The 23147-nt window shown below is 60.9% G+C and overlaps 1 protein-coding gene across 3 annotated transcripts in view; it reads right to left on the reverse strand.

Annotated features, from left to right (window-relative positions):
* The window catches only part of LOC142005103 (myosin-7), a 31250-nt gene extending 8808 nt beyond the window's left edge, over positions 1–22442 (reverse strand). Inside the window, exons 1-27 of one of the 3 annotated variants that reach the window (XM_074982800.1) lie at positions 20727–22442; positions 15946–16018; positions 15037–15245; positions 13860–14003; positions 12991–13147; positions 12248–12275; positions 11820–11931; positions 10317–10409; positions 9804–9867; positions 9610–9708; positions 8648–8751; positions 8383–8521; positions 8164–8282; positions 7675–7824; positions 7155–7325; positions 6218–6527; positions 6015–6088; positions 5832–5919; positions 5116–5233; positions 4893–5016; positions 3522–3658; positions 3155–3410; positions 2673–2915; positions 1670–1846; positions 1262–1407; positions 1069–1159; positions 77–466 (exon numbers count right to left, since the gene is read on the reverse strand). In XM_074982800.1, coding sequence (XP_074838901.1) covers positions 77–466; positions 1069–1159; positions 1262–1407; positions 1670–1846; positions 2673–2915; positions 3155–3410; positions 3522–3658; positions 4893–5016; positions 5116–5233; positions 5832–5919; positions 6015–6088; positions 6218–6527; positions 7155–7325; positions 7675–7824; positions 8164–8282; positions 8383–8521; positions 8648–8751; positions 9610–9708; positions 9804–9867; positions 10317–10409; positions 11820–11931; positions 12248–12275; positions 12991–13147; positions 13860–14003; positions 15037–15237 — 3735 coding nt within the window. In that variant the 5' untranslated portion in view covers positions 15238–15245; positions 15946–16018; positions 20727–22442. Of the gene's footprint in view, positions 1–76; positions 467–1068; positions 1160–1261; positions 1408–1669; positions 1847–2672; positions 2916–3154; positions 3411–3521; positions 3659–4892; positions 5017–5115; positions 5234–5831; positions 5920–6014; positions 6089–6217; positions 6528–7154; positions 7326–7674; positions 7825–8163; positions 8283–8382; positions 8522–8647; positions 8752–9609; positions 9709–9803; positions 9868–10316; positions 10410–11819; positions 11932–12247; positions 12276–12990; positions 13148–13859; positions 14004–15036; positions 15246–15945; positions 16097–16477; positions 16515–20726 lie in introns of those variants that run through there. The other 2 variants (XM_074982801.1, XM_074982799.1) reach the window with 2 other exon arrangements.
* Positions 22443–23147: the final 705 nt, after the last annotated feature.

A 23147-nucleotide genomic window follows, 5' to 3' on the forward strand; every position in this document is an offset into this window, starting at 1 on the left:
GCAGCTCCGCCCCTTTCTCCACAGCTCCTCCCCCTCCATCTGGCCCCTCCCCATCCTTGGACCCGCCCCCGGCCACCTTGGCTTTGACCAGCTGCTCCATGTTGGAGCTGACGTCATCCAGCTCCAGCTTGAGTTCGCTCTTCTCCTTCTCCAGCTTCTGCTTGACGCGCTGCAGGTTGTCGATCTGCTCGCCCAGCTCGGCCGCCGAGTCGGCGTGCTTCTTGCGCAGGGTGGCGGCCGTGGCCTCGTGCTGCAGCGTGGCCTCCTCCAGGTCCCGCCGCATCTTCTGGAACTCCGCCTCCCGCTTCTTGTTCAGCTCGACCTGCACCGAGGTGGCGCCGCCCGCCTCCTCCAGACGCTCGCTGATCTCTTCCAGCTCCCGCGACAGCTCCGAGCGCAGCTTCTCCACCTTGGCCCGGGCGGTGCGCTCCGCCTCCAGCTCCTCCTCCAGCTCCTCGATGCGCGCCTGCCACCAGAGAGAGACCCACCGGCTCAGAGGGGCCCAGAACCTCTCCCGTGCTAGAACTCTAGTGCTAGAAAATCTCTCAGCCGTTAGCCAGCGTTGCCTGCCGCACCTAGCCCATTCTAGAGCCCTGGAAAGAACACCTTGGGTCCCAGAAGCAAAGGGCCTTATTTGGGTCTAGAACGCTCGACTCTGCTGGGCGGAATGCAGAGGTTCTAGATCAGCAAAGGAACACTTGCAGGTCCGAGAACAGCCCAGGCGCGAAAAGGGCGCGTGGCCACTCTAGAGCAGGGGAGGAAGAACATGCGTTCTAGAGCTTTCCCATTCCATCGGAAAACGGATGCCTTCAAATGGTTCTAGAACCCCCAGTGCCAAAGCAAACGCGCGGCTGTTCGAGGGGATGGCGTGCATAATCTCAGTGCCAGAACCAAAGGAAAACAGGCTCAGAGTGGTCTGAGGTTCTTCTCCTTTTGGGGCGGAAGAAACATTTTCTGAGAGACGGACAAGGGGACCCTCCCGGTCCCTCTTTGGTTCTCGGCTTTTGATGGAGTCATTCTAGACTGGAGCAGGGGGACTGCGTGGCGAACAAGCCACCCCAGCCTCACCTGAAGCTCTTTGAGCTTTTTCTGGAGCTGGGCAGCTATCAATTGCTCGTCCTCAATCCGTGAGTTCAAGGCGCTGAGCTCAAAGTCTTTCCTGAGGGAGACAGAAAACAAGTTCTATTGCTGCTCTCGGAGGCGAGCGGGGTCTAGCAGCTAGAGCAGGAGGGGCCGGGAGCGAGACCATCGGGGCCCTCACTTTTTCAACTTCTCATCCAGCTGCTGCTTGTCATTCTCCAGGTCCATGATGCTCTCCTGGGCCAGTTTCAAATCCCCTTCCAACTTCCTTTTGGCTCGTTCCAGGTCCATGCGGACTTTCTTCTCTTGCTCCAGGGAGCCCTCCAGCTGAGAGAGAGAATGAACCCAGGATTCTGGGGTTCACTCACGAGGGGGTACTCAGAGAGGAAAACCTCCCAGTGAGGAGATCCTCATGGATGACCCTCCCTCGGAGACACCCAGCTCTAAGGTCTCCACCAGGTCCTACCTGGTCCCACCTCAGAGATAACCTCTCCAGACACAAGATGCCCCAGAGTTTAAGGAGTCACCAATGTGTGAGGAGAAATGCCCTCTAGTTCCTCAGCCCCATCCTGAGACTTCCAGTACTTACATCATCCACCTGCTGCTCCAGCTTGACTTTGGCTTTGCTCAAGGTGTTGACTTTGTCCTCCTCGGCCTGCAAGTCATCCAGCGCTTGCTGATGAGCTTCCTGTAGGGCTTTCTTCTCCTTCGTCAGCTTGGCTATTATTTCATCCAGCCCGGCCATCTCCTCCGTCAGGTTCTTCACCTGCGGGAAGAGAAACCATGTGGCTTTAGATATTAGGTGGTCCAATGAGTGAAGCTCAGTGCCAGAGACTGGCAGCAACCAGTCCACAAGCCAAGCAACCACCCAATCCAACCCAATCATCCCACAGGCCACTTGATCAACCCAACTCAACCATCCCACAGGCCACTCGATAAACCCAGCCCAACCCAGTCATCCCACAGGCGACTCAACCAACCCAACTCAACCATCCCACAAGCGAAGCAACCAACCCAACCCAACCCAACCCAGTCATTCCACCGGACACTGAACCAATCCAACTTAATCAGTCCACAAGCCAAGCAACCGACCCAGCCCAGTCATCCCACAGGCCATGCAGCCAACTGAACTCAACCATTCCGCAAGCCAAGCAATCAACCCAACCCAATCATCCCAGAGGCCACTCAACCAACCAAACTCAGCCAGTCCACAAGCCAAGAAAACAACCCAACCCAACGCAGTCATTCCACTGGCCACTGAATCAACCCAACTCAACTCAGTCATTCCACAGGCAACTCAACCAACCCAGCTCAACCATTCCACAAGCCAAGCAACCAACCAAACCCAGTCATTCAACAGGCTGCTCACCCAACCCAACTCAACCATCCTTCAGTCCACTCAGTCCAACCCAACCAGTTTGGAGAACGCTCAACCTAACCTGATCCAACCCAATCCAATCAATTTTTAGGGCATGCAACACAACCCAATGCTGAGGCCACTCCACACAGCCCAATCCATGGCATTGATCATGGCCAACCCAACTAGCCTTGATATCACTCATCTGAAGTCAAACTCCCATCTCTGCCCTCACCTTGTTCTCCGTTGCGTGTTTCTCCTTCTCCACCTTGGCCAAGGTCAGCTCCAGGTCATCAATGTCCTTCTTGAGCTCTGAGCACTCGTCCTCCAGCTTCCTCTTCTTGGCCGTCAGCTCAGCGTTCATCTCCTCCTCATCCTCCAGCCGCTCCGTCAGCTCCTTCGCCTTGGCCTCCATCTGGATCTTGTTCTTGATCAGCTGGTCGCAGCGCTCCTCGGCATCTGCTAGATTGTCTTGCTCCTAAAAGGAAACCAGAGAAGAGATGGAGAGAATGTAGGGAAGAAAGACGTATGGGTAGGTGGAGCATGGGGCTCAAGGATAGAGCAGGGAATCCAGTTTCCGAAACCTAGGGAGACGGAGTGGAGGCATCAGCAAGGCTTCACACTGGGAGATCCCCAACATTCATGGCCCAATCGGCGTTGAGGTCATTCATCCAACCAACCTCGGGGAACCTCAGCTCAACCCTGTCCAGCACTCACCGCCTGCACTTGCAGCTGGAGGTCGTTCTTCTCCTGCAGCAGGGAGACCATCTTCTCCTCCAGCTCCTTCCGCCGGGCCTCCGACTTCTCCAGCGCCTCCTTGAGGCGCGCGAACTCCTCCTTCATGGTCTGCATCTCCTTCTCCGTCTCCGCGCTCTTCAGGAGCGGCTTGATCTTGAAGTACAGCTTCATCCAAGGCCAGTTCTTCACGCCCATGAAGGCCCGGATGTTGTACTGGATCACCAGCAGGGCGTCCCTGCCAAGGAGGGAGGCTGCGTGAGTGGGAGCTGCGAACGTCCCTGTAACAGTCCCCCACCGAGCTTCCCCACAACCCTGGTTCCCCCGGTGCCTCCACGCCCCACCCTACCTGCGTTCTAGGATCTTCTTGAATTCGATCCGGGAGAGGAGCCCCCGGGACTGGGCCTGGAGACGGGTGATGATCCGGGCGAGACGTTCATCTCGCATCTCTTCCAGCAGCCCCAGAAGCCCGGCCTTGAAGAACACCTGGGACAGCCAATGAAATACCCACATCAATGCAATGACCCCAGCACCAGTCTGGGACACCGTCCCACGGCCCAATGACCCCCAGCACCAGTCTGGGACACCGCCCCACAGCCCAATGACCCCCAGCACCAGTCTGGGACACCGCCCCACGGCCCAGTGACCCCCAGCGCCAGTCTGGGACACCGCCCCACGGCCCAGTGACCCCCAGCGCCAGTCTGGGACACCGCCCCACGGCCCAATGACCCCCAGCGCCAGTCTGGGACACCGCCCCACGGCCCAGTGACCCCCAGCGCCAGTCTGGGACACCACCCCACGGCCCAATGACCCCCATCGCCAGTCTGGGACACCGCCCCCACCCCAATGACCCCCAGCGCCAGTCTGGGACACCACCCCACGGCCCAATGACCCCCAGCGCCAGTCTGGGACACCGCCCCACGGCCCAATGACCCCCATCACCAGTCTGGGACACCACCCCACGGCCCAATGACCCCCAGCGCCAGTCTGGGACACCGCCCCACGGCCCAATGACCCCCAGCGCCAGTCTGGGACACCGCCCCAGGGCCCAATGACCCCCATCACCAGTCTGGGACACCGCCCCACAGCCCAATGACCCCCAGCGCCAGTCTGGGACACCGCCCCACGGCCCAATGACCCCCAGCGCCAGTCTGGGACACCGCCCCACGGCCCAGTGACCCCCAGCGCCAGTCTGGGACACCGCCCCACGGCCCAGTGACCCCCAGCGCCAGTCTGGGACACCGCCCCACGGCCCAGTGACCCCCAGCGCCAGTCTGGGACACCGCCCCACGGCCCAGTGACCCCCAGCGCCAGTCTGGGACACCGCCCCACGGCCCAGTGACCCCCAGCGCCAGTCTGGGACACCGCCCCACGGCCCAGTGACCCCCAGCGCCAGTCTGGGACACCGCACCACGGCCCAGTGACCCCCAGCGCCAGTCTGGGACACCACCCACAGCCCAGTGACCCCCAGCGCCAGTCTGGGACACCACCCCACGGCCCAATGACCCCCATCGCCAGTCTGGGACACCGCCCCATGGCCCAATGACCCCCATCACCAGTCTGGGACACCGCCCCACAGCCCAATGACCCCCAGCACCAGTCTGGCACACCGCCCCACAGGCCAATGACTCCCTTATCATCCCTGCTCACTGGCGGTGTGGCTAGGTGGCATCCCACCCCCCACAGGCTTCTCCCATCCCGGCGGGCTCCTCCCCCTCACCTTGGTGTGCCCGAACTTGTACTGGCTGTGGTCGATGTCGAGGGAGCCCAGCAGCTTCTCCGCCCCCTTGCGGCTGTCGATGAACTGCCCCTCGGGGATGGCCGCGGGGTTCAGGATGCGGTACCTGGGGGGAGGGGGCCGTGAGCGACCCCGCAGCTCTCCGCCCCTCCCCCCCCAGCGCTGCGAGCTTCCCCTGCAGCAGTGCCCAGGGGGCGGGACCCACCTCTGCCTGAAGTCCCCGTAGAGGATGCGGTTGGGGAAGCCCTTCCGGCAGATGCGGATGCCCTCCAGCACCCCGTTACAGCGCAGCTGGTGCATTACCAGGGGGTTGTCCATCATTCCTGCGGGCCGGGAGACGGGGGGTTAGTGGTGGAAAGGGTGGACCCTCGCAACCACCGGCCCCACCCTTCACCTCCAGGCCATGCCCCTTGCCTCTGGGGAGAGGAGATGCCTTATTCATGCAAATAACAGCTCGCCCCGTCCCACCAAGCCACACCCCCCATCCTTAGCCCCGCCCCTTTGGGGAGGGACGGAGTGGGGTGGAGAGAGAGGGGGGCACAATTGATAAGCCACGCCCCTCCCATGTAGCCACGCCCCTTCTTCCACAAGCCACGCCCCTCAGCCCTCTGGAGAAATGGAGAGTGGATAATTTATGCAAAACGACCCCGTCCCTCTCTCCCTTGACCCCGCCCCTCTCCTTTTAGCCACGCCCTCTCAGCTCTGGGGAGGGACAGAAGGCAACAGAGACCAGGACAGCCCGTGAAAATTCAGTCTCCTCACCCTCATCATTTACCCTTCATTTCCCAGCCACGCCCTTCTCCCCGTAGCCACACCCTTAGCTCCTCCCCTTCCTTGTAGCCACGCCCCCCACCCCTTTAACCATGTCCCCTCCCTCCAAAAAGCCCTCAGCAACCAGGTGTGGTGGACCCTGCCGCTCACCTGGAGACTTGGTCTCGTTGGGGATGATGCAGCGGACAAAGTGGGGGTGAGTCGAGCGCAGGTTGGTCATCAGCTTGTTCAGGTTCTCCTGGGGGTGGGCGAGAAATGGACGGGTGGGTGGGCTGGCGAAAGACGGAGCGGAGAAGGAACCCCGCGAGCCCACCTCCCTGCCTAGCCCCTCACCCTGTGCAGGGCCGACACCGTCTGGAAAGATGAACCTTTCTTCTTCGCTCCTTTCCCCTTCCCGGTTTCATGAGCTGTGGGAGAGAGAAAGGGAGCGGGGCCCAGCGGTTAGGTCGGTGCTGGGGGAGCTGGGACCCCTGGGGAGGAGCGGGGTCTGGTGATCAGAGCCAACAGGTCAGGGGAGCAGGGAGGGTGCGTCTTACGTGTGTCAGCCCCGGCGTAGTTGGCGAAGAGGAGGGCGAGGAGCTTGAGAGCAGATTTCTGGTAGAGCCCCACCACGGTCTCGTTGAGCGGGTCTTTGTTCTTCTGCAGCCAGCCGATGATGTTGTAGTCCACTGTGCCGGCGTAGTGGATGAGGGCGAAGTGGGCCTCCTGCTTGCCCTTGACGTTGCGCGGCTTCCCAAAGTTGGCTGACTTGCCCAGGTGGTTGTCGAACAGCTTGGCCTTGAAGGTCATGTCCGTCGCCTTGGGAAACATGCACTCCTCCTCCAGGATGGACATGATGCCCATGGGCTGCGGGACACAGACGAGCAGGAGTTACCGTAGCTATTAAACAGCAAAGACCGGCTCCAATGCCAGGATTAAGGATGCCTCTTTACCCTTAACTCTGACCCTCACGTGAGAAAATCTTCAATTCTGTTCCCGCAGGATCCTGCCTTGGTCAAAACCCAGCCTGGGCCCAGCTCTGGGTTGAACACCATCTCTGTCTCCTGTACCCTGCCTCATGTTTTCCACCAATGAATGAGGCCAGGGCTGGAGGAACAAAAATGCCATTCTCAGAGCTAAGCATCTGAATGCTGCTCTGGAGAACAGGATTCTCTCCTGGACACATTCTTGTAGGTCCTGCCTTAATATCTGGGATGTCCCACACTCAGCCCAGCACAAGAACAAAACAGAACCAACTGGCCAGGGATCCGCTGAGGCGGGAAATTAGATGTTTCTGACCATCCACGGAGGGAGGTTCAAAACCAGGAGTGGGTGGGGAACTGATGTGGGGACAGAGCTGATGAAGGGGACGATATGAGGGGCTGACCCAGTTCTACATCCCTAAGATACGAGTGATGATGAGGACGACACAAACTCAGATCCTTCTCCAGTGGCCGTGCAGAGGATCGCGATGGGAATATCGGCAGGAGGTACCTTCTCGATGAGGTCGATGCAGGCCTGCAGGTCCATGCCGAAGTCGATGAACTCCCACTCGATCCCCTCCTTCTTGTACTCTTCCTGCTCCAGCACGAACATGTGGTGGTTGAAGAACTGCTGCAGCTTCTCATTGGTGAAGTTGATGCAGAGCTGCTCGAAGCTGTTGAACTACGGAGGAGGAAGAAGGGGAGGAAGAGACGTGTGAGAACAAAAATGCCCCCCCCCCACCAGGTTTGGTGAGACCACAGAGCCATCCGTGGTAGACATACCAGAGTGTAACTATGCCTACTGGGTGGTGCTTCTCTATGGAGCCACCTAATGGAGGAAGAAAGGAACTGCACCACAGCCAGCGCACCACAATTACTGGGAGAGGCTGCAGATGGAGTAGCCATGAACTGTCCCCCAACTGGTGTCCCCACCCCACTCCCTACAGCCCCTCCTGCTGGGTGTTCCCCCACCACAACCTGTGCTCCTTCCCTAATCCCCACAGCGCCCCCTGCTGGAGGGGGTCACTTACATCGAAGATCTCAAAGCCAGCAATGTCCAGCACCCCGATGAAATACTGGCGCGGCTGCTTCGTCTCCAGGGTGTTGTTGATCCTGGTCACCATCCAGTTGAACATCTTCTCATACACGGACTTGGCCAGGGCTCCTACGGCGTAAGCCACCTGGGGGTTACAGATGACCTGGTTACCTACTGCTCTGGGGATCTGGGAGGCTGAATATCACGGGGTTGGGCTCAGGACCACCTATTTCCCATGGCCCAGGCTCAATTCCAGTGAAAGAAAGAGTGGAAGAAAGAGTTGAAAATAAACATGAAACACCCAGGAAAGTAACACACAAAGTAAAAGAATAAAATAAAACTTCAGTAGACAGAGGGAAGCCATGGAGGAGAAGAAGGGAAAGAGAAGGAAATGAAAGAGAGAAGGAAAGAGTGAAAGGGAAAATAAGACACCATAAGAGTGGAGGAAAGGAGATGAGAAAAGGAGGAGGAGGTGGGGTCTCACCTGCTGCACGTTCTGCCCCTTGGTCACATATTCGTTCCCCACCTTGACCCGTGGGTGACACAGCCCCTTCAGCAGGTCGGCCGAGTTCAGCCCCATCAGGTAGGCGGATTTGTCAGCCTCTAGGAAAGCAAAGGAGACATTGTTCCTCTTCCATTCCCCGCAGTCCTAGGCATGACCAGCCCCGACCCAGCAGGGACCCTTATCGCCACCAGCGCTCACCTTCAGTGCCGTCGGGCTCGGCCTGCTCCTCACGCTGCTTCTGCTTGAACTTCATGTTCCCGAAGTGCATGATGGCGCCAGTCAGCTTGTACAGGGAGTTTTTCTCCTCCTGAGTGAAGCCCAAGATATCGAAGGCACTCTGTCGGGAGAGGAAGAAAACGTCACTGCTTCCAACTGAAGAAGACACACATTGGTTTCCTAGCCACTGGTCCCTCAAGAGTCTTCCAGTCTCCTGCTGCCCTGTTAGCCCCCAAAATATACTCACATCGGTGGCTAACAACTCGTCTGCATCATCGATGGAAGACACCGTGGTCTCTCCTTGGGAGATGAAAGCGTAGTCATAGGGGTTGTTGGTCACCAGCATCATGTCTGCAAAGGGAAGCTGATGGGTTACTTGATGTACAGGAAACCCTTCCCTATATGATGCTTCCTAGGGGGAAATCTACCCACCGCAACGAAAGAGGAGTCTACCCACCCCAACTCAACTCAACTGAACGAAAGAGGAGTCTACCCACCCCAACTCAACTGAACGAAAGAGGAGTCTACCCACCCCAACTCAACTGAACGAAAGAGGAGTCTACCCACCCCAACTCAACTCAGCTCAACAAAAGAGTGAAGATGTAACTCCACCAAACCCACTCAGCAAGGAAGGGTCAAGGACTTGAGGCTACTCAGTTTAACTCATCAACGCTTGAAGCCACTCAACCTAACATGGGTCAACTCATCCAGATTCAACAGGACTTGAGGACACAGCTAGACTGGAAGCTACTAAACTCAACCCAACAAGCCCAGAAGCTGTGGAACTCAACAAGAGTTGATGCCTCTTCTAAACATGCTAAGATGTGAGCCCTCTCAGCTCATTTCAAATCAACACGACATCCGGCGATTTCACTCTACTGGCAAGACTCAGTTTAAGGATTCTAGAGTTTATCGTCTCATTAAAACTGGAACAGACTCAGTGCAGGGGCACTGGAGGCCACGCCCATTGATTCAGGCTCAAGGGAACACCGATTTACACGTCACCTTAACAAGACTTGTGGTCACCCCACTCAACTCACGAAGATGCGAAGCCAGGCAACGAGACCAACTCAAGTAGACATGAAGACATTCAGTGGGGCAGGAGTTGAGATCATTCAACCCAACTTCTCTGGAGACCTCTCAAGTCAATGTGATCAAAAAGATGACACCACCTGAGTGCAATCTGCCTGGGTCACTGAAGATTCTCACCCAGAAGTTCTGGCTTCTTGTTGGACAGGATCTGGTAGTAGATGTGATAGCTCCTTTCCGCCTTGAGCTGGAAGATGACCCGGGATTTCTCCAGGAGATCTGAGGGAAAGTGGAACAGAGAGGGTGAGAGAGGCAAAGAACAATCATGAACCGTGAGGATGGAAGCAGAGAACATGGACATTTATCACACTCACAGGTCTCTATATCAGCTGAAGCCAACTTCCCCGTTGCCCCGAAATGGATCCGGATGAATTTACCCTAGAGGGAGAGGGATGGAGGGAGAACACCCAGAATTAGGGGGTAATGCAACAGGGATAAACCCTCAGACCTTTTCCACTGCTTGAGCCCCACAACCCCCGCACCCCATACACAGCCCTTCAGACCTCAAACCTCATAGACTTCACCCCAAATCTCCCACGTGACACAGCCCCACGAGCTCTTTCCCTCAAGAGCCCCCCATCACAGCCACTGCCCCCCAGCCCTCTCAGCCAAAGACACTTCCACCCTGCACGCAACCACACAGACCTCTCTCCTAGACTTAGAACCACACAACCTCTTTCCCCACAGCTCTCCGCACCATAATCTCCTCCCCAGACCTGCACATCCAAGACACAGACCCGTGGCTTTGTCTCCAGAGTTCCCACCCCAGGCACAGCCCCATATTCCTCCCCCAGGCGCCACTTCCACCCCAGCTGCAGGAGACTCACGAATCGGGACGAGTTGTCATTCCTGACGGTCTTGGCGTTGCCAAAGGCCTCCAGTGCGGGGTTGGCCTGGATGATTTGATCCTCCAGGGTCCCCTGAAGGGGGAACAAAGAGATGTGACTCTCACTCGGCAGGAGAACAGCGGGTGTATGAGCCGACAGGACACAGCATCGTACAGAGGAGTCAGTGCAGCCGGCAGAGACAGCCAGTCCCATCCATGTTGGGGAGATGAGGCCCCGAGGGGCCCCCGGAGCTGGGGCCTGGCCCCCTCCTTTGTGTCTCTCTCTCTCCCAGCCCAGACTCACTGCTTCCAACTCCCAGTTCCAATTCAAACCCCTCAGGCTCCACCTCCCCCTTTGTCTGCAACCCAGAGGTGTCACCTGGTCGCCTTGGTTACCCTCAGCAGGAGCCCCCCACCCTCTGTGAGACACACACCTATTCCCCACTCCACCACAATGGGCAGATGAATACAGGGAAGAGGACAGATAGATGAGAACAAAGATGTGGGGATGGAGATGGATGCAGACAGACACAAGAAAAAGGATGGACAGACCGGTACAAGGATGGACAGGTGGAAAGAAGGAAGGAATGCACTGGTATGGATGAACGAGAAGGTGTGTGCATTGTTATGGAGATTAGACAGACCGATGTGGATGGAGGGGTGTTTATGTGGATGGATGGATGGGTGGACACATAAATGGTTGTACATATGGATGGATGGATGGATGGGTGGGCTGTGTAGATGGTTGTGGAGCTGGATGGATGGACGGATGGACATGTAGATGGTTGTACAGATGGATGGATGGAAGGACAGATGGGTGGATGGATGGACATAGATGGTTGTACAATGGATGGACGGATGGACACATAGATGGTTGTACAGACGGATGGATGGATGGATGAATGGGATAGGTAGATGGCTGTACAGATGGATGGATGGACGGATGAACACATAGATGGTTGTACAGACGGATGGATGGATGGACGAATGGGATGGGTAGATGGTTGTACAGATGGATGGATGGATGGACACATAGATGGTTGTACAGACGGATGGATGGATGGACGAATGGGATGGGTAGATGGTTGTACAATGGATGGACGGATGGACACATAGATGGTTGTACAGACGGATGGATGGATGGACGAATGGGATGGGTAGATGGCTGTACAAGATGGATGGATGGATGGACACATAGATGGTTGTACAGACGGATGGATGGATGGACGAATGGGATGGGTAGATGGTTGTACAATGGATGGACGGATGGACACATAGATAGCTGTACAGACAGATGGATGAATGGACGAATGGGATGGGTAGATGGTTGTGCAGCTGGACAGATGGACGGGTAGATGGTGGTACAGATGGACGGATGGATGCACACAGGCGGTTTCAAGGCCGGGGATGGACCGACTGATGCCGGGCTGGATGGACAGACAAGGGGACAGGTCTCTGGATACCAGCGCAGATGGCCGGTTCTGCCAGCCACATGGAGACGCACCTTGCTCTTGTCTACTTGTTCCTTCTTGCTGCGGTCGCCGATGGCCGCAATGACTGCGAAATACTGAATGACCCGCTTGGTGTTCACTGTCTTCCCCGCCCCGGATTCTCCGCTGGAGGCAGGAGGGGAGAGAGTCAAACATGCCACCTCCCGCCTGGGTCCCACCCGCCCCCAGAGCCGGAGAAGCGGGAGGATGTGCAGAATTCGGGCGTCTGGACTTCAGAGACGGGGTGGAGTTAAGAATTTGCTGGGGCAGGGAGGTTAAAACTTTAGTGGGTGGGGCTAAAACTTGATGGGTCGGTGCTGCAATACAGGAAGGGTTAAGACTTTGGGGTGGCTGTTTAGTGTTTTGGGGTACAGTGATTTTGTGAGGGGCCATGGTGGGGAGAGGACAGGAGAGGAAGCAATGCGGAGGGGATGACACTCACGTAATGAGGATGGACTGGTTCTCCCGATCTGGGAAGAAGGGGAGGAGAAAAAGGCATGAGGTGGAAAGAAGCCAGGTAGCTCCGTCTTGCCCACCCCACAGTCCTCCCACCCCAGATCAGAGTGGACTTCCATAACCCATCAGCATGTGCTGGAGAGCAGAGCAGGAAAGGATGTAGCTGGGTAGGAGTGCAGGTTAGGGCGTATGCTTTGGGGTATAGTCAGGGATCCAGGTTGGGGTGCAGTTAAGGTTAAAGTTCTGCTTAGGAGTATAGTTAAGGGTACAGTTAAGGTTGTGATTAGAACTGGGGGTATAGTTAAGGTTATAGTTAAGGATAAGGTTATGGTTACGGTAGGATTAGGGTGATATTTATTTTTATGGATAAAGTTATGGTTATGGGTATAGTTAGGGATATAGTTAAAGTTCTAGTTAGGGGTTAGGAATATAATTAAGGTTATGGCTAGGAGCATAGTGAGTATTAAGGCTATAATTATGGTTGGGGATAAGGTTATGATTATGGGCAGGAGTATACAAAGGAGTATAGTTTTGTAGTTAAGGTCATGGTTATGGCTAGGTTTATAAAAAGTGGTGTAGTTATTAGTTAAGGTTAAGGTTATGGCTGGGGGTATAATTAAGGTTCAGATTATGGCTATGGGTGTCGTTAAGGTTATGGTGATGGCTAGGGGTATAGTTAAGGTTAAGGTTATGGCTGGGGTATAGTTAAGGTTAAGGGCAGATCCCTACCTGTCAGCATGTTCTGGTAGGCATTGTCGGAGATGGAGAAGATGTGGGGTGGGGCCTCACTTCTCTTCTTGCCCCTGTAGGCGGCCACCACCTCCGCGTTATAGACGGGCAGCCACTTGTAGGGATTGACCGTCACGCAGAACAGCCCCGAGTAGGTCTGGAGAGGCAGGAACAGGAAGGGAAAAGTATGGGGAGAGGGAAGATAACAGAGATGTCCCCCCACCCCCAGTGATCCAGGAAAAGAAAGAAGTGACACCGTCCAGCCTCCGTCTAGGAGAGAGAATGCCACCCAGGCCCAGTTCAGAAGGGGAAGCAGCCCTCAGCAGCACAGAACGATGCTGGCGTTCACGGTCTAGAAGCAGAGCTCTTCCAGAGCTGCGCCCCCCCACCTCTAGAACTGACATGGAGGTGCTGAGCTGACCTGTTTCCTGAGCCCGGATCGATGATCGTGACTGAGCTTCCATTCTAGAACCTCTCTAAATCAGTACGCGGCGAGAGACCCCAACGTGCCACTGCCCCCGTCTGGAAGGTGGACTGTAAAGTGGTTCTACCCCCAGCACAGAGCCAGGGATTGGGAAGGGCTCTAAACTCTCCCGATATAGAACGTCTGGCTCCAGAACAGCTCCACTGCCGCCGGTTCTAGAGCTTCCAGAAACACTGGCTCCAGAACAGCTCCATTGCCTCAAGATCTAGAGCTCCCAGAAATAATGGTTCCAGAAGGTCTCTATCTCCCTCGGCTCTAGAGCTCCCAGAAATACCACAGGCCTGACACAGGACCAGTGGCCCCACAAGGGGTCCCTCCCCCACCTGGGGAAGAAAGGGAAGGGAAGCACTCAGAGCCCGTCAGCCCCCTCACTTCCGCAACTCACGTAGATCATCCAGGCGGCGTATCGCTCCTTGAGGTTGTAGAGCACGGCCGGCTCGTGCAGGAAGGTCAGCATGGCCATGTCCTCGATCTTGTCGAACTTGGGCGGGTTCTGCTGCATGATCTGGTCCTCCTTCACCGTCATCGTCTGCGGGAACACAGAGTTATGGCTTCAGGAACCCCCCTGCTCCACGTCTTCTCCACCTCCAACAACACCTGCCAGAACATGCTGACAGCTAGGGATTTAATCCTACCCTTAATGGTGCCCGCTAACCATTAAAATAACCTTAACTACACCCACAGCCATGACCTTAACCTTAACTGTATCTCCTACTCATACCAATAACCTTAATTACACCCACAGTCACAGCCTTAACCTTAACTCTGCCGCCTACTCATACCAATAACCTTAATTACACCCACAGCCATAACCTTAACCTTAACTCTGCCGCCTACTCATACCAAAAACCTTAGTTACACCCACAGCCATAACCTTAACCTTAACTCTACCTCCTACTCATACCAATAACCTTAATTACACCCACAGCCATAACCTTAACCTTAACTGTATCTCCTACTCATACCAATAACCTTAATTACACCCACAGTCACAGCCTTAACCTTAACTCTGCCGCCTACTCATACCAAAAACCTTAGTTACACCCACAGCCATAACCTTAACCTTAACTCTACCTCCTACTCATACCAATAACCTTAATTACACCCACAGCCATAACCTTAACCTTAATGCTGCCTCCTACTCATACCAAAAACCTTAGTTACACCCACAGCCATAACCTTAACCTTAATTCTACCTTCTACTCATACCAATAACCTTAATTACATCCACAGTCACAGCCTTAACCTTAACTCTACCTCCTACTCAAACCAATAACCTTAATTACACCCACAGTCATGACCTTAACCTTAACTCTGCCTCCTAGTCAAACCAATAATCTTAATTACACCCATAACCTTAACTGTACCCCCAGCCATAACCACCGCCCCCGAACACGGAGCTTAATGAGGTGGGGACCAAGCTCAAAGAGGGCCAGGGAGGGGAGTCTGGAGTGGTGGTGGAAGAGTTTGAGGAGCGTGTGGATGGGGGCTGCGGGGTTGAAGGCACCAGTAGGGGGTACTCTGGTGGGGGGCAGGCAGGGGGAGTCACCCCGCCACCGCACCTGACCATGCTCAGTCTCTGCGGTGATTTTGCCACCCTCCCGGGACAGGACTTTGGCCTTGACGAACTCCTCCTTGGTGTCAGGCACGAAGATATCCTTCTTCATGTCGAAGGGCCGCGTCTGCGCCTCGATCCGCTGCTTCTCCGACTGGCGCAGGTAGGGGGCGGCCGTCCCGAACTCGGCCATCTCCACCTCCGACATGGCGGGCGCTGGGCAGCGGAGACAGGGGGTGAGCGCCCCACGCCCCTCCAGCGGCTACCTGGGGTGCAGCCCCCTCGTGCTGAGGGGTCCTTGTGCACCCAGCCCCACGCCCCACCCCAGAGCCAGCCGCATCTCTGTGCCAGAGGAGGGGTCCCCGTGTTCCCAGCCCCACCACAGAGCCAGCTGCATCTCTGTGCCAGAGGAGGGGTCCCCGTGTTCCCAGCCCCACCCCAGAGCCAGCCGCATCTCTGTGCCAGAGGAGTCCCCTTGTACCCAGCACCACCCCAGAGCCAGCTGCATCTCTGTGCCAGAGGGGTCCCCGTGTTCCCAGCCCCACCCCAGAGCCAGCCGCATCTCTGTGCCAGAGGGGTCCCTGTGTTCCCAGCCCCACCCCAGAGCCAGCCGCATCTCTGTGCCAGAGGGGTCCCCGTGTTCCCAGCCCCACCCCAGAGCCAGACGCAACTCTGTGCCAGAGGAGGGGTCCCCGTGTTCCCAGCCCCACCCCAGAGCCAGCCGCATCTCTGTGCCAGAGGGGTCCCCGTGTACCCAGCACCACCCCAGAGCCAGCCGCATGTCTGTGCCAGAGGAGGGGTCCCTGTGTTCCCAGCACCACCCCAGAGCCAGCCGCATGTCTGTGCCAGAGGAGGGGTCCCAGTGTACCCAGTCCCCCACGCCCCCAACCCAGAGCCAGCCACATCGCCAACGTACTTTATCTTTTGCTCTAGCGATCCTACGAGAGAGGAAGGCGGTGGGTCAGGCTGGCTGCCGTGGGGCTGGAGTCCTGTGGGGCAGAGGGAGCAGGGTCAGAGGGGCCCAGCTGCGTACCCCACTGTGAGAACTCTCCCTCCGCAGGTCCTGCACCCCACCAGCAGGGGACGGAGACAGCCCCCCCCCCCCACGCCTCCCGGCAATCTCTCCCCACACATCCCCCTCTGCCCAGCCACCCCCCGCTTCCCCCACGGAGCCCCCTAACGCTGCTTGTCCCCTTCCGCCCTTCTCCCTCCTCGCCCCGTGCTCCCTATCCTCACGGCCACCCCACATCCCCCTGCCCCGACCCCATACAACCCCCCCGGTTCCATGTCCCCACGAGAGCCCTGCCCCATAACTCCTCACAGCCCCCTGCCCCACAGCTCCCAGCCCCACCAGAGCCCTGCCCATAACTCCTCACAGCCCCCTGCCCCACAGCTCCCAGCCCCACCAGAGCCCTGCCCCCCAACCCCCAGGCCCCAGGGCTGCGTACCTCACGCCGACAGGGCTGGGGGTATGGAGGGGCGGCCGAGGAGGGGTCCCAGCTATATAGCCCCCGCCCCGCCCTGGCCAACCCCCCCCATTGTGCGCCCTGCCCCCACCCGGAACAATTGGGAGCTCTCGTCATTGTTCTGGCACGATGAAGAATGGGAACAGGTTCGGGGTGGGGGAGGGGGAGCCCGAAATACCCCCAGGCCGAGAGCTTCGCGTGCCAGTGCCGGGGGGCGCGGACACGGGGACAACGCGTGGGGCTGCCCCTGCCCGGGCCTGACCCCCAGCCCCCAATCCCGTCCCCTGCCCCACGGCCCTGCCGGTACCTCTCACTCCTGCCCTTATGTCCCCTGCCCCCCAGCCCTGCCAGTACCCCCACTCCCACCCCACGGCCCCTGCCCCCAGCCCTGCCAGTACCCCCCACTCCCGCCCCACGGCCCCTGCCCCCAGCCCTGCCAGTACCCCCCACTCCCGCCCCACGGCCCCTGCCCCCAGCCCTGCCAGTACCCCCCACTCCCACCCCACGGCCCCTGCCCCCCAGCCCTGCCAGTACCCCCCACTCCCGCCCCACGGCCCCTGCCCCCAGCCCTGCCAGTACCCCCCACTCCCGCCCCACGGCCCCTGCCCCCAGCCCTGCCAGTACCCCCCACTCCCACCCCACAGCCCCTGCCCCCAGCCCCACGGTGCCCCCACTCCCGCATCACAGCCCCTGCCCCTCACAGGAGCATAGGGTTCTGTACAGCAGCTGGGGGGGGGGACGGGGGGGGGTACAGTGAGGCACCTTGGTTCATCCTGCATCAGCATGGGGGGATATTATGGGATGGTAACGGCAAGCTCAAGTTTCCATGGAAACAGGTCTCTTTAGAGATCGCCTTTGTGCAGGGGCCGGGAGCCAGGACTCCTGGGTTCTCCCCGGCTCTGGGGGGGCAGTGGGGGCTGGTGGTTAGAGCAGGGGCCGGGAGCCAGGACTCCTGGGTTCTCCCCGGCTCTGGGGGGGCAGTGGGGGCTGGTGGTTAGAGCAGGGGGCCAGGAGCCAGGACTCCTGGGTTCGCCCCGGCTCTGGGGGGGCAGTGGGGGCTGGTGGTTAGAGCGGGGGGCCGGGAGCCAGGACTCCTGGGTTCTCCCTGGCTCTAGGGGGGCAGTGGGGGCTGGTGGTTAGAGCAGGGGGCTGGGAGCCAGGAGTCCTGGGTTCTCCCCGGCTCTGGGGGACCAGTGGGGGCTGGTGGTTAGAGCGGGGGGGCCGGGAGCCAGGACTCCTGGGTTATCCCTGGGTCTGGGGGGGCAGTGGGGGCTGGTGGTTAGAGCAGGGGGCTGGGAGCCAGGACTCCTGGGTTCTCCCCGGCTCTGGGGGACCAGTGGGGGCTGGTGGTTAGAGCAGGGGGGCCGGGAGCCAGGACTCCTGGGTTCTCCCCGGCTCTAGGGGGGCAGTGGGGGCTGGTGGTTAGAGCGGGGGGGCCGGGAGCCAGGACTCCTGGGTTCTCCCCAGCTCTGGGGGACCAGTGGGGGCTGGTGGTTAGAGCGGGGGGGCCGGGAGCCAGGACTCCTGGGTTCTCCCCGGCTCTGGTGGGCAGTGGGGGCTGGTGGTTAGAGCGGGGGGGCCGGGAGCCAGGACTCCTGGGTTCCATCCCCACTGCCGGGCCCCCAGCGCGGCTCAGACAACAAGAGACAGGTGGCCGTGGGGGGGGCAGAGCTGGTGGCAGGTGTCTGGCTGGAATGCCGGACGCGTGGCTGTGGGCACGGGGCGGGGGGGCTGTGCTGAGTGCCAGGAGTTCCCAGGGGTTAACCCTATGCCCACCAGAGCCCCCCCCCGATCTGTCCCCCCATCCCAGGCCTCAGCTGGGGACACAGACCAAAGCCCGGCACTGGTCTCCCCCCAGCTCATGGGAATCTTAGCCTCCCAGGCCCCCCGGCCGGCCCCCTCCTGCCCCGACACTCAATCCCTGCCTAACAAAGGGGGACACACAATAGCAAGGAGGACGCAGGGTCACCTTGCCCAGATCCTGGCCTTATATAGGCCTGGCCGTATTAATAGTCACCAGTGCCAAAAATAGAACCCAGGAGTCCGGCTCCCGGCCCCTGCTCTAACCACCAGCCCCCACTGCCCACCAGAGCCGGGGAGAACCCAGGAGTCCTGGCTCCCGGCCCCTGCTCTAACCACCAGCCCCCACTGCCCACCCCAGAGCCGGGGAGAACCCAGGAGTCCTGGCTCCCGGCCCCCCTGCTCTAACCACCAGCCCCCCACTGCCCTCCAGCGCCAGGGAGAACCCAGGAGTCCTGGCTCCCGGCCCCCTGCTCGAACCACCAGCCCCCACTGTCCTCCCAGAGCCGGGGAGAACCCAGGAGTCCTGGCTCCCGGCCCCCTGCTCTAACCACCAGCCCCCACTGCCCTCCCAGAGCCGGGGAGAACCCAGGAGTCCTGGCTCCCGGCCCCCCTGCTCTAACCACCAGCCCCCACTGCCCTCCAGCGCCAGGGAGAACCCAGGAGTCCTGGCTCCCGGCCCCCCTGCTCTAACCACCAGCCCCCACTGCCCTCCCAGAGCCGGGGAGAACCCAGGAGTCCTGGCTCCCGGCCCCCTGCTCGAACCACCAGCCCCCACTGCCCTCCCAGAGCCGGGGAGAACCCAGGAGTCCTGGCTCCCGGCCCCCTGCTCTAACCACCAGCCCCCACTGCCCTCCCAGAGCCGGGGAGAACCCAGGAGTCCTGGCTCCCGGCCCCCTGCTCTAACCACCAGCCCCCACTGCCCTCCCAGAGCCGGGGAGAACCCAGGAGTCCTGGCTCCCGGCCCCCCTGCTCTAACCACCAGCCCCCACTGCCCTCCAGCGCCAGGGAGAACCCAGGAGTCCTGGCTCCCGGCCCCCCTGCTCTAACCACCAGCCCCCACTGCCCTCCCAGAGCCGGGGAGAACCCAGGAGTCCTGGCTCCCAGCCCCCTGCTCGAACCACCAGCCCCCACTGCCCTCCCAGAGCCGGGGAGAACCCAGGAGTCCTGGCTCCCGGCCCCTGCTCTAACCACCAGCCCCCACTGCACTCCCAGAGCGCGGGGAGAACCCAGGAGTCCTGGCTCCCGGCCCTGCTCTAACCACCAGCCCCCACTGCCCTCCCAGAGCCGAGGAGAACCAGGAGTCCTGGCTCCCAGCCCCTGCTCTAACCACCAGCCCCTACTGCCCCCCCAGACCCAGGGATAACCCAGGAGTCCTGGCTCCCAGCCCCCTGCTCTAACCACCAGCCCCTACTGCCCCCCCAGACCCAGGGATAACCCAGGAGTCCTGGCTCCCCAGCCCCCTGCTCTAACCACCAGCCCCCACTGCCCTCCCAGAGCCGGGGAGAACCCAGGAGTCCTGGCTCCCGGCCCTGCTCTAACCACCAGCCCCCACTGCCCTCCCAGAGCCGGGGAGAACCCAGGAGTCCTGGCTCCCGGCCCTGCTCTAACCACCAACCCCCACTGCCCACCCAGAGCCACAGAGAACCCAGGAGTCCTGGCTCCCGGCCCTGCTCTAACCACCAACCCCCACTGCCCTCCCAGAGCCACAGAGAACCCAGGAGTCCTGGCTCCCAAGCCCCTGCTCTAACCACTAACCCCCCCCCCACTAAGCGGACCTGCTGGCTCTCACAGCTATGCGCAGGTGGTCCAGGCTGGAGGCGGCGGGAGCTAGGCAGGTGAAGGGCAGGAGGGAAGCCCTGCCTGGCAGCCGGCCGGCCCTGGCACCCCTGCCCCACGGCTCCGGCCAGGTGAGGGATCTCCCAGGAATGGGCGGCAGACAATGGGAATTCCTCGCCCCGCGGAATGTGCCTGGCCATTGTTCCAGCCCAGCCAGAGAATCCAGGGGGCAGCCGGCCAGGGCCACCCGCAGAGCCGGGGGGACAGAGAGCCAAGCGCGGTGGGTCAGGAAGGAGGGGCAGCGGCAGGGCTGGGGGGCGGGACCCAGGGCTTGGGGGGCAGAGGCTGGGGGTGAAGATGGAGGGACACGGCAGGGCTGGGGGGCAGAGGCCGGGGTGGAGGCTGTGGGTGGCCCTGGCCGGCTGCCCCCTGGATTCTCTGGCTGGGCTGGAACAATGGCCAGGCACATTCCCGCGGGGCGAGGAATTCCCATTGTCCGCCGCCCATTCCTGGGAGATCCCTCACCTGGCCGGAGCCGTGGGGCAGGGGTGCCAGGGCCGGCCGGCTGCCAGGCAGGGCTGCCCTGCCCCCTTGGCCCACCGGAGCTCCCCATAGTTCCTTCCGCGGGCGGCTCAACCCCCTGGGTGCTCACCAGCTGAGGGCCGAGCCCGCGAAGCCCACGAGACGTGACCAGGAGCCCAGGAGAAAAGCCGTTCGGCTCCGTCTGTCGGCCCAGCTGGAGGGGTACCCGGTGCCTTCAGCCGGGCGGACGTCCCGGTGGAGGCGGCGCCGGGGTCACAGTGTCCATCGGGGCAGCCCCCTTGGGCGAGCGCCTCTCGGGCAGCGGGTGGGTGGATGTGGCCTCCGTTGGGGAGCCCTGGGTCCTTCTGGTCTCCGGACGTTCCCCGACCTTCTCCTCACCCCTCGTCCCACCAGGCTGGGCTCCAGCACCGTTCTCCTTGAGGGCTGCCTCGTCCCCCTCGAGCCTCAGCACCGAGGATCCGCGCCGTGCCGGTGGCCGCCCTGGTCCCTCCTGAGAACATCTGGTGAAGGTCCTCGTCCTTCCCGCAGCGGTGGGACGGAGGCCTCTGGGTTGCCATCAACGAGTCGGCCAAGCCGGACGGGGAGCAGGTTCCTTCAGCCGGGCGGACGTCCCGGTGGAGGCGGCGCCGGGGTCAAAGTGTCCATCGGGGCAGCCCCCTTGGGCGAGCGCCTCTCGGGCAGCGGGTGGGTGGATGTGGCCTCCGTTGGGGAGCTCTGGGTCCTTCTGGTCTCCGGACGTTCCCCGACCTTCTCCTCACCCCTCGTCCCACCAGGCTGGGCTCCAGCACCGTTCTCCTTGAGGGCTGCCTCGTCCCCCTCGAGCCTCAGCACCGAGGATCCGCGCCGTGCCGGTGGCCGCCCTGGTCCCTCCTGAGAACATCTGGTGAAGGTCCTCGTCCTTCCCGCAGCGGTGGGACGGAGGCCTCTGGGTCGCCATCAACGAGTCGGCCAAGCCGGACGGGGAGCAGGTTCCTTCAGCCGGGCGGACGTCCCGGTGGAGGTGGCGCCGAAGCCAAAGGCCGGCCGGGCGCCTGCAGCTTGTCTTCGGGGGTCCGTCAGCCGCGACGCCAGACGGCAACCGAGAGCGCCGGTGGCTTTGGTCGGAAAGGAAAACCCACCTCCCCAGAGCCACACCGGTTCCTCCAGGCCCAAACCAGATCTCCGACCCCACCCAGCACGCCGGGCCGGTCCTGAATTCACCGCCCGAGGAGAGAACGAGCTCGCGTGCCGGCGGGGTCCCCCATCTCTTCAGCCTCTGGCGTCCGGGCTCCGTTCCTACCAGAGACGCTGCTGGAGCGAGGGCGCAGGCGGAGGGACCTTCGTCCTCAAGCTCCCCGGGCAGCCCGAGGGAGACAGGCCTCTCCCGGCGCCGCGGTGGCGGCACTCCCGGGCACGGAGGTTGAGGCGGTGCCGCCGTTCTGCCGGGCAGCGTCGAAGGCACCGCGCCAGGTGGGGGGCGGGCGGGGTCCAGGCCGGAAGGCGACGGGAGGGTGGGGGCACCCCCGGGCGAGGACTTCGCACCGCCCGAGGGGCTGCCTGGCGGGCCGGGCGGCGGCTGAGACGCAGCCGTTCGGGGCGCCCCTCGCTCGGGGGTTCAGGCTAGTTGCGAGCAGGACACTGATTTCCCCCGGCAGCTGTGGGTCAGGGGTCAACACGGAGGGGGGCACAGAACCCAAAGGTGGGGCTGGAAAGAGGCTGCTTTAACCACTAGGCAACGCTCACCCGCCCCTCCCTGGGGGCACAGATCCCAAGGGGGTCCCAAACCCAGGCGGGGGGGGGGTCGAAGTTGGGACCTCCTGCTCCCAGGCAGGACTGCCAGACACCCCACAATGTGTGGGACAGCCCAGATCCCCCCAGCCCCAGACTCCGCCCCCCAGCCCGGATTTGCCCCACAAGCCCTGACGGACATTTCTGGGTAAATATGAGACATAAGAATATGCCCCCCAGATCTGCCGGGTTTGCTGGGGCGGGGGGTTGGGAGGAGCCAGGACTCCTGGGTTCTCTGCGGGGTGGGGGAGTGGCTGGGGGGGAGCCAGGACTCCTGGGTTCTCTGCGGGGGGGGGTGAGTGGCAGGGGAGGGGGAGCCAGGACTCCTGGGTTCTCGGGGGGGGGGGGGGTGAGTGGCAGGGGGGGACCAGGACTCCTGGGTTCTCTGAGGGCGGGGGGGTGAGTGGCTGGGGGGGAGCCAGGACTCCTGGGTTCTCTGGGGGGGGGGGGTGAGTGGCAGGGGGGGAGCCAGGACTCCTGGGTTCTCTGCGGGGGGGGGGTGAGTGGCCGGGGGGGAGCCAGGACTCCTGGGTTCTCTGCAGGAGGGGGGGTGAGTGGCTGGGGGGGGAGCCAGGACTCCTGGGTTCTCTGTGGGGGGGGGGTGAGTGGCAGGGGGGGAGCCAGGACTCCTGGGTTCTCTGCGGGGGGAGGTGAGTGGTGTGGGGGGACCAGGACTCCTGGGTTCTCTGCGGGGGGGGGTGAGTGGCAGGGGGGGAGCCAGAACTCCTGGGTTCTCTGCGGGGGGGGGGGGTGAGTGGCGGGG

The sequence above is a fragment of the Carettochelys insculpta genome, chromosome 32, assembly GCF_033958435.1.
Source record: "Carettochelys insculpta isolate YL-2023 chromosome 32, ASM3395843v1, whole genome shotgun sequence".
NCBI classification, from domain to species: Eukaryota; Metazoa; Chordata; order Testudines; family Carettochelyidae; genus Carettochelys; species Carettochelys insculpta.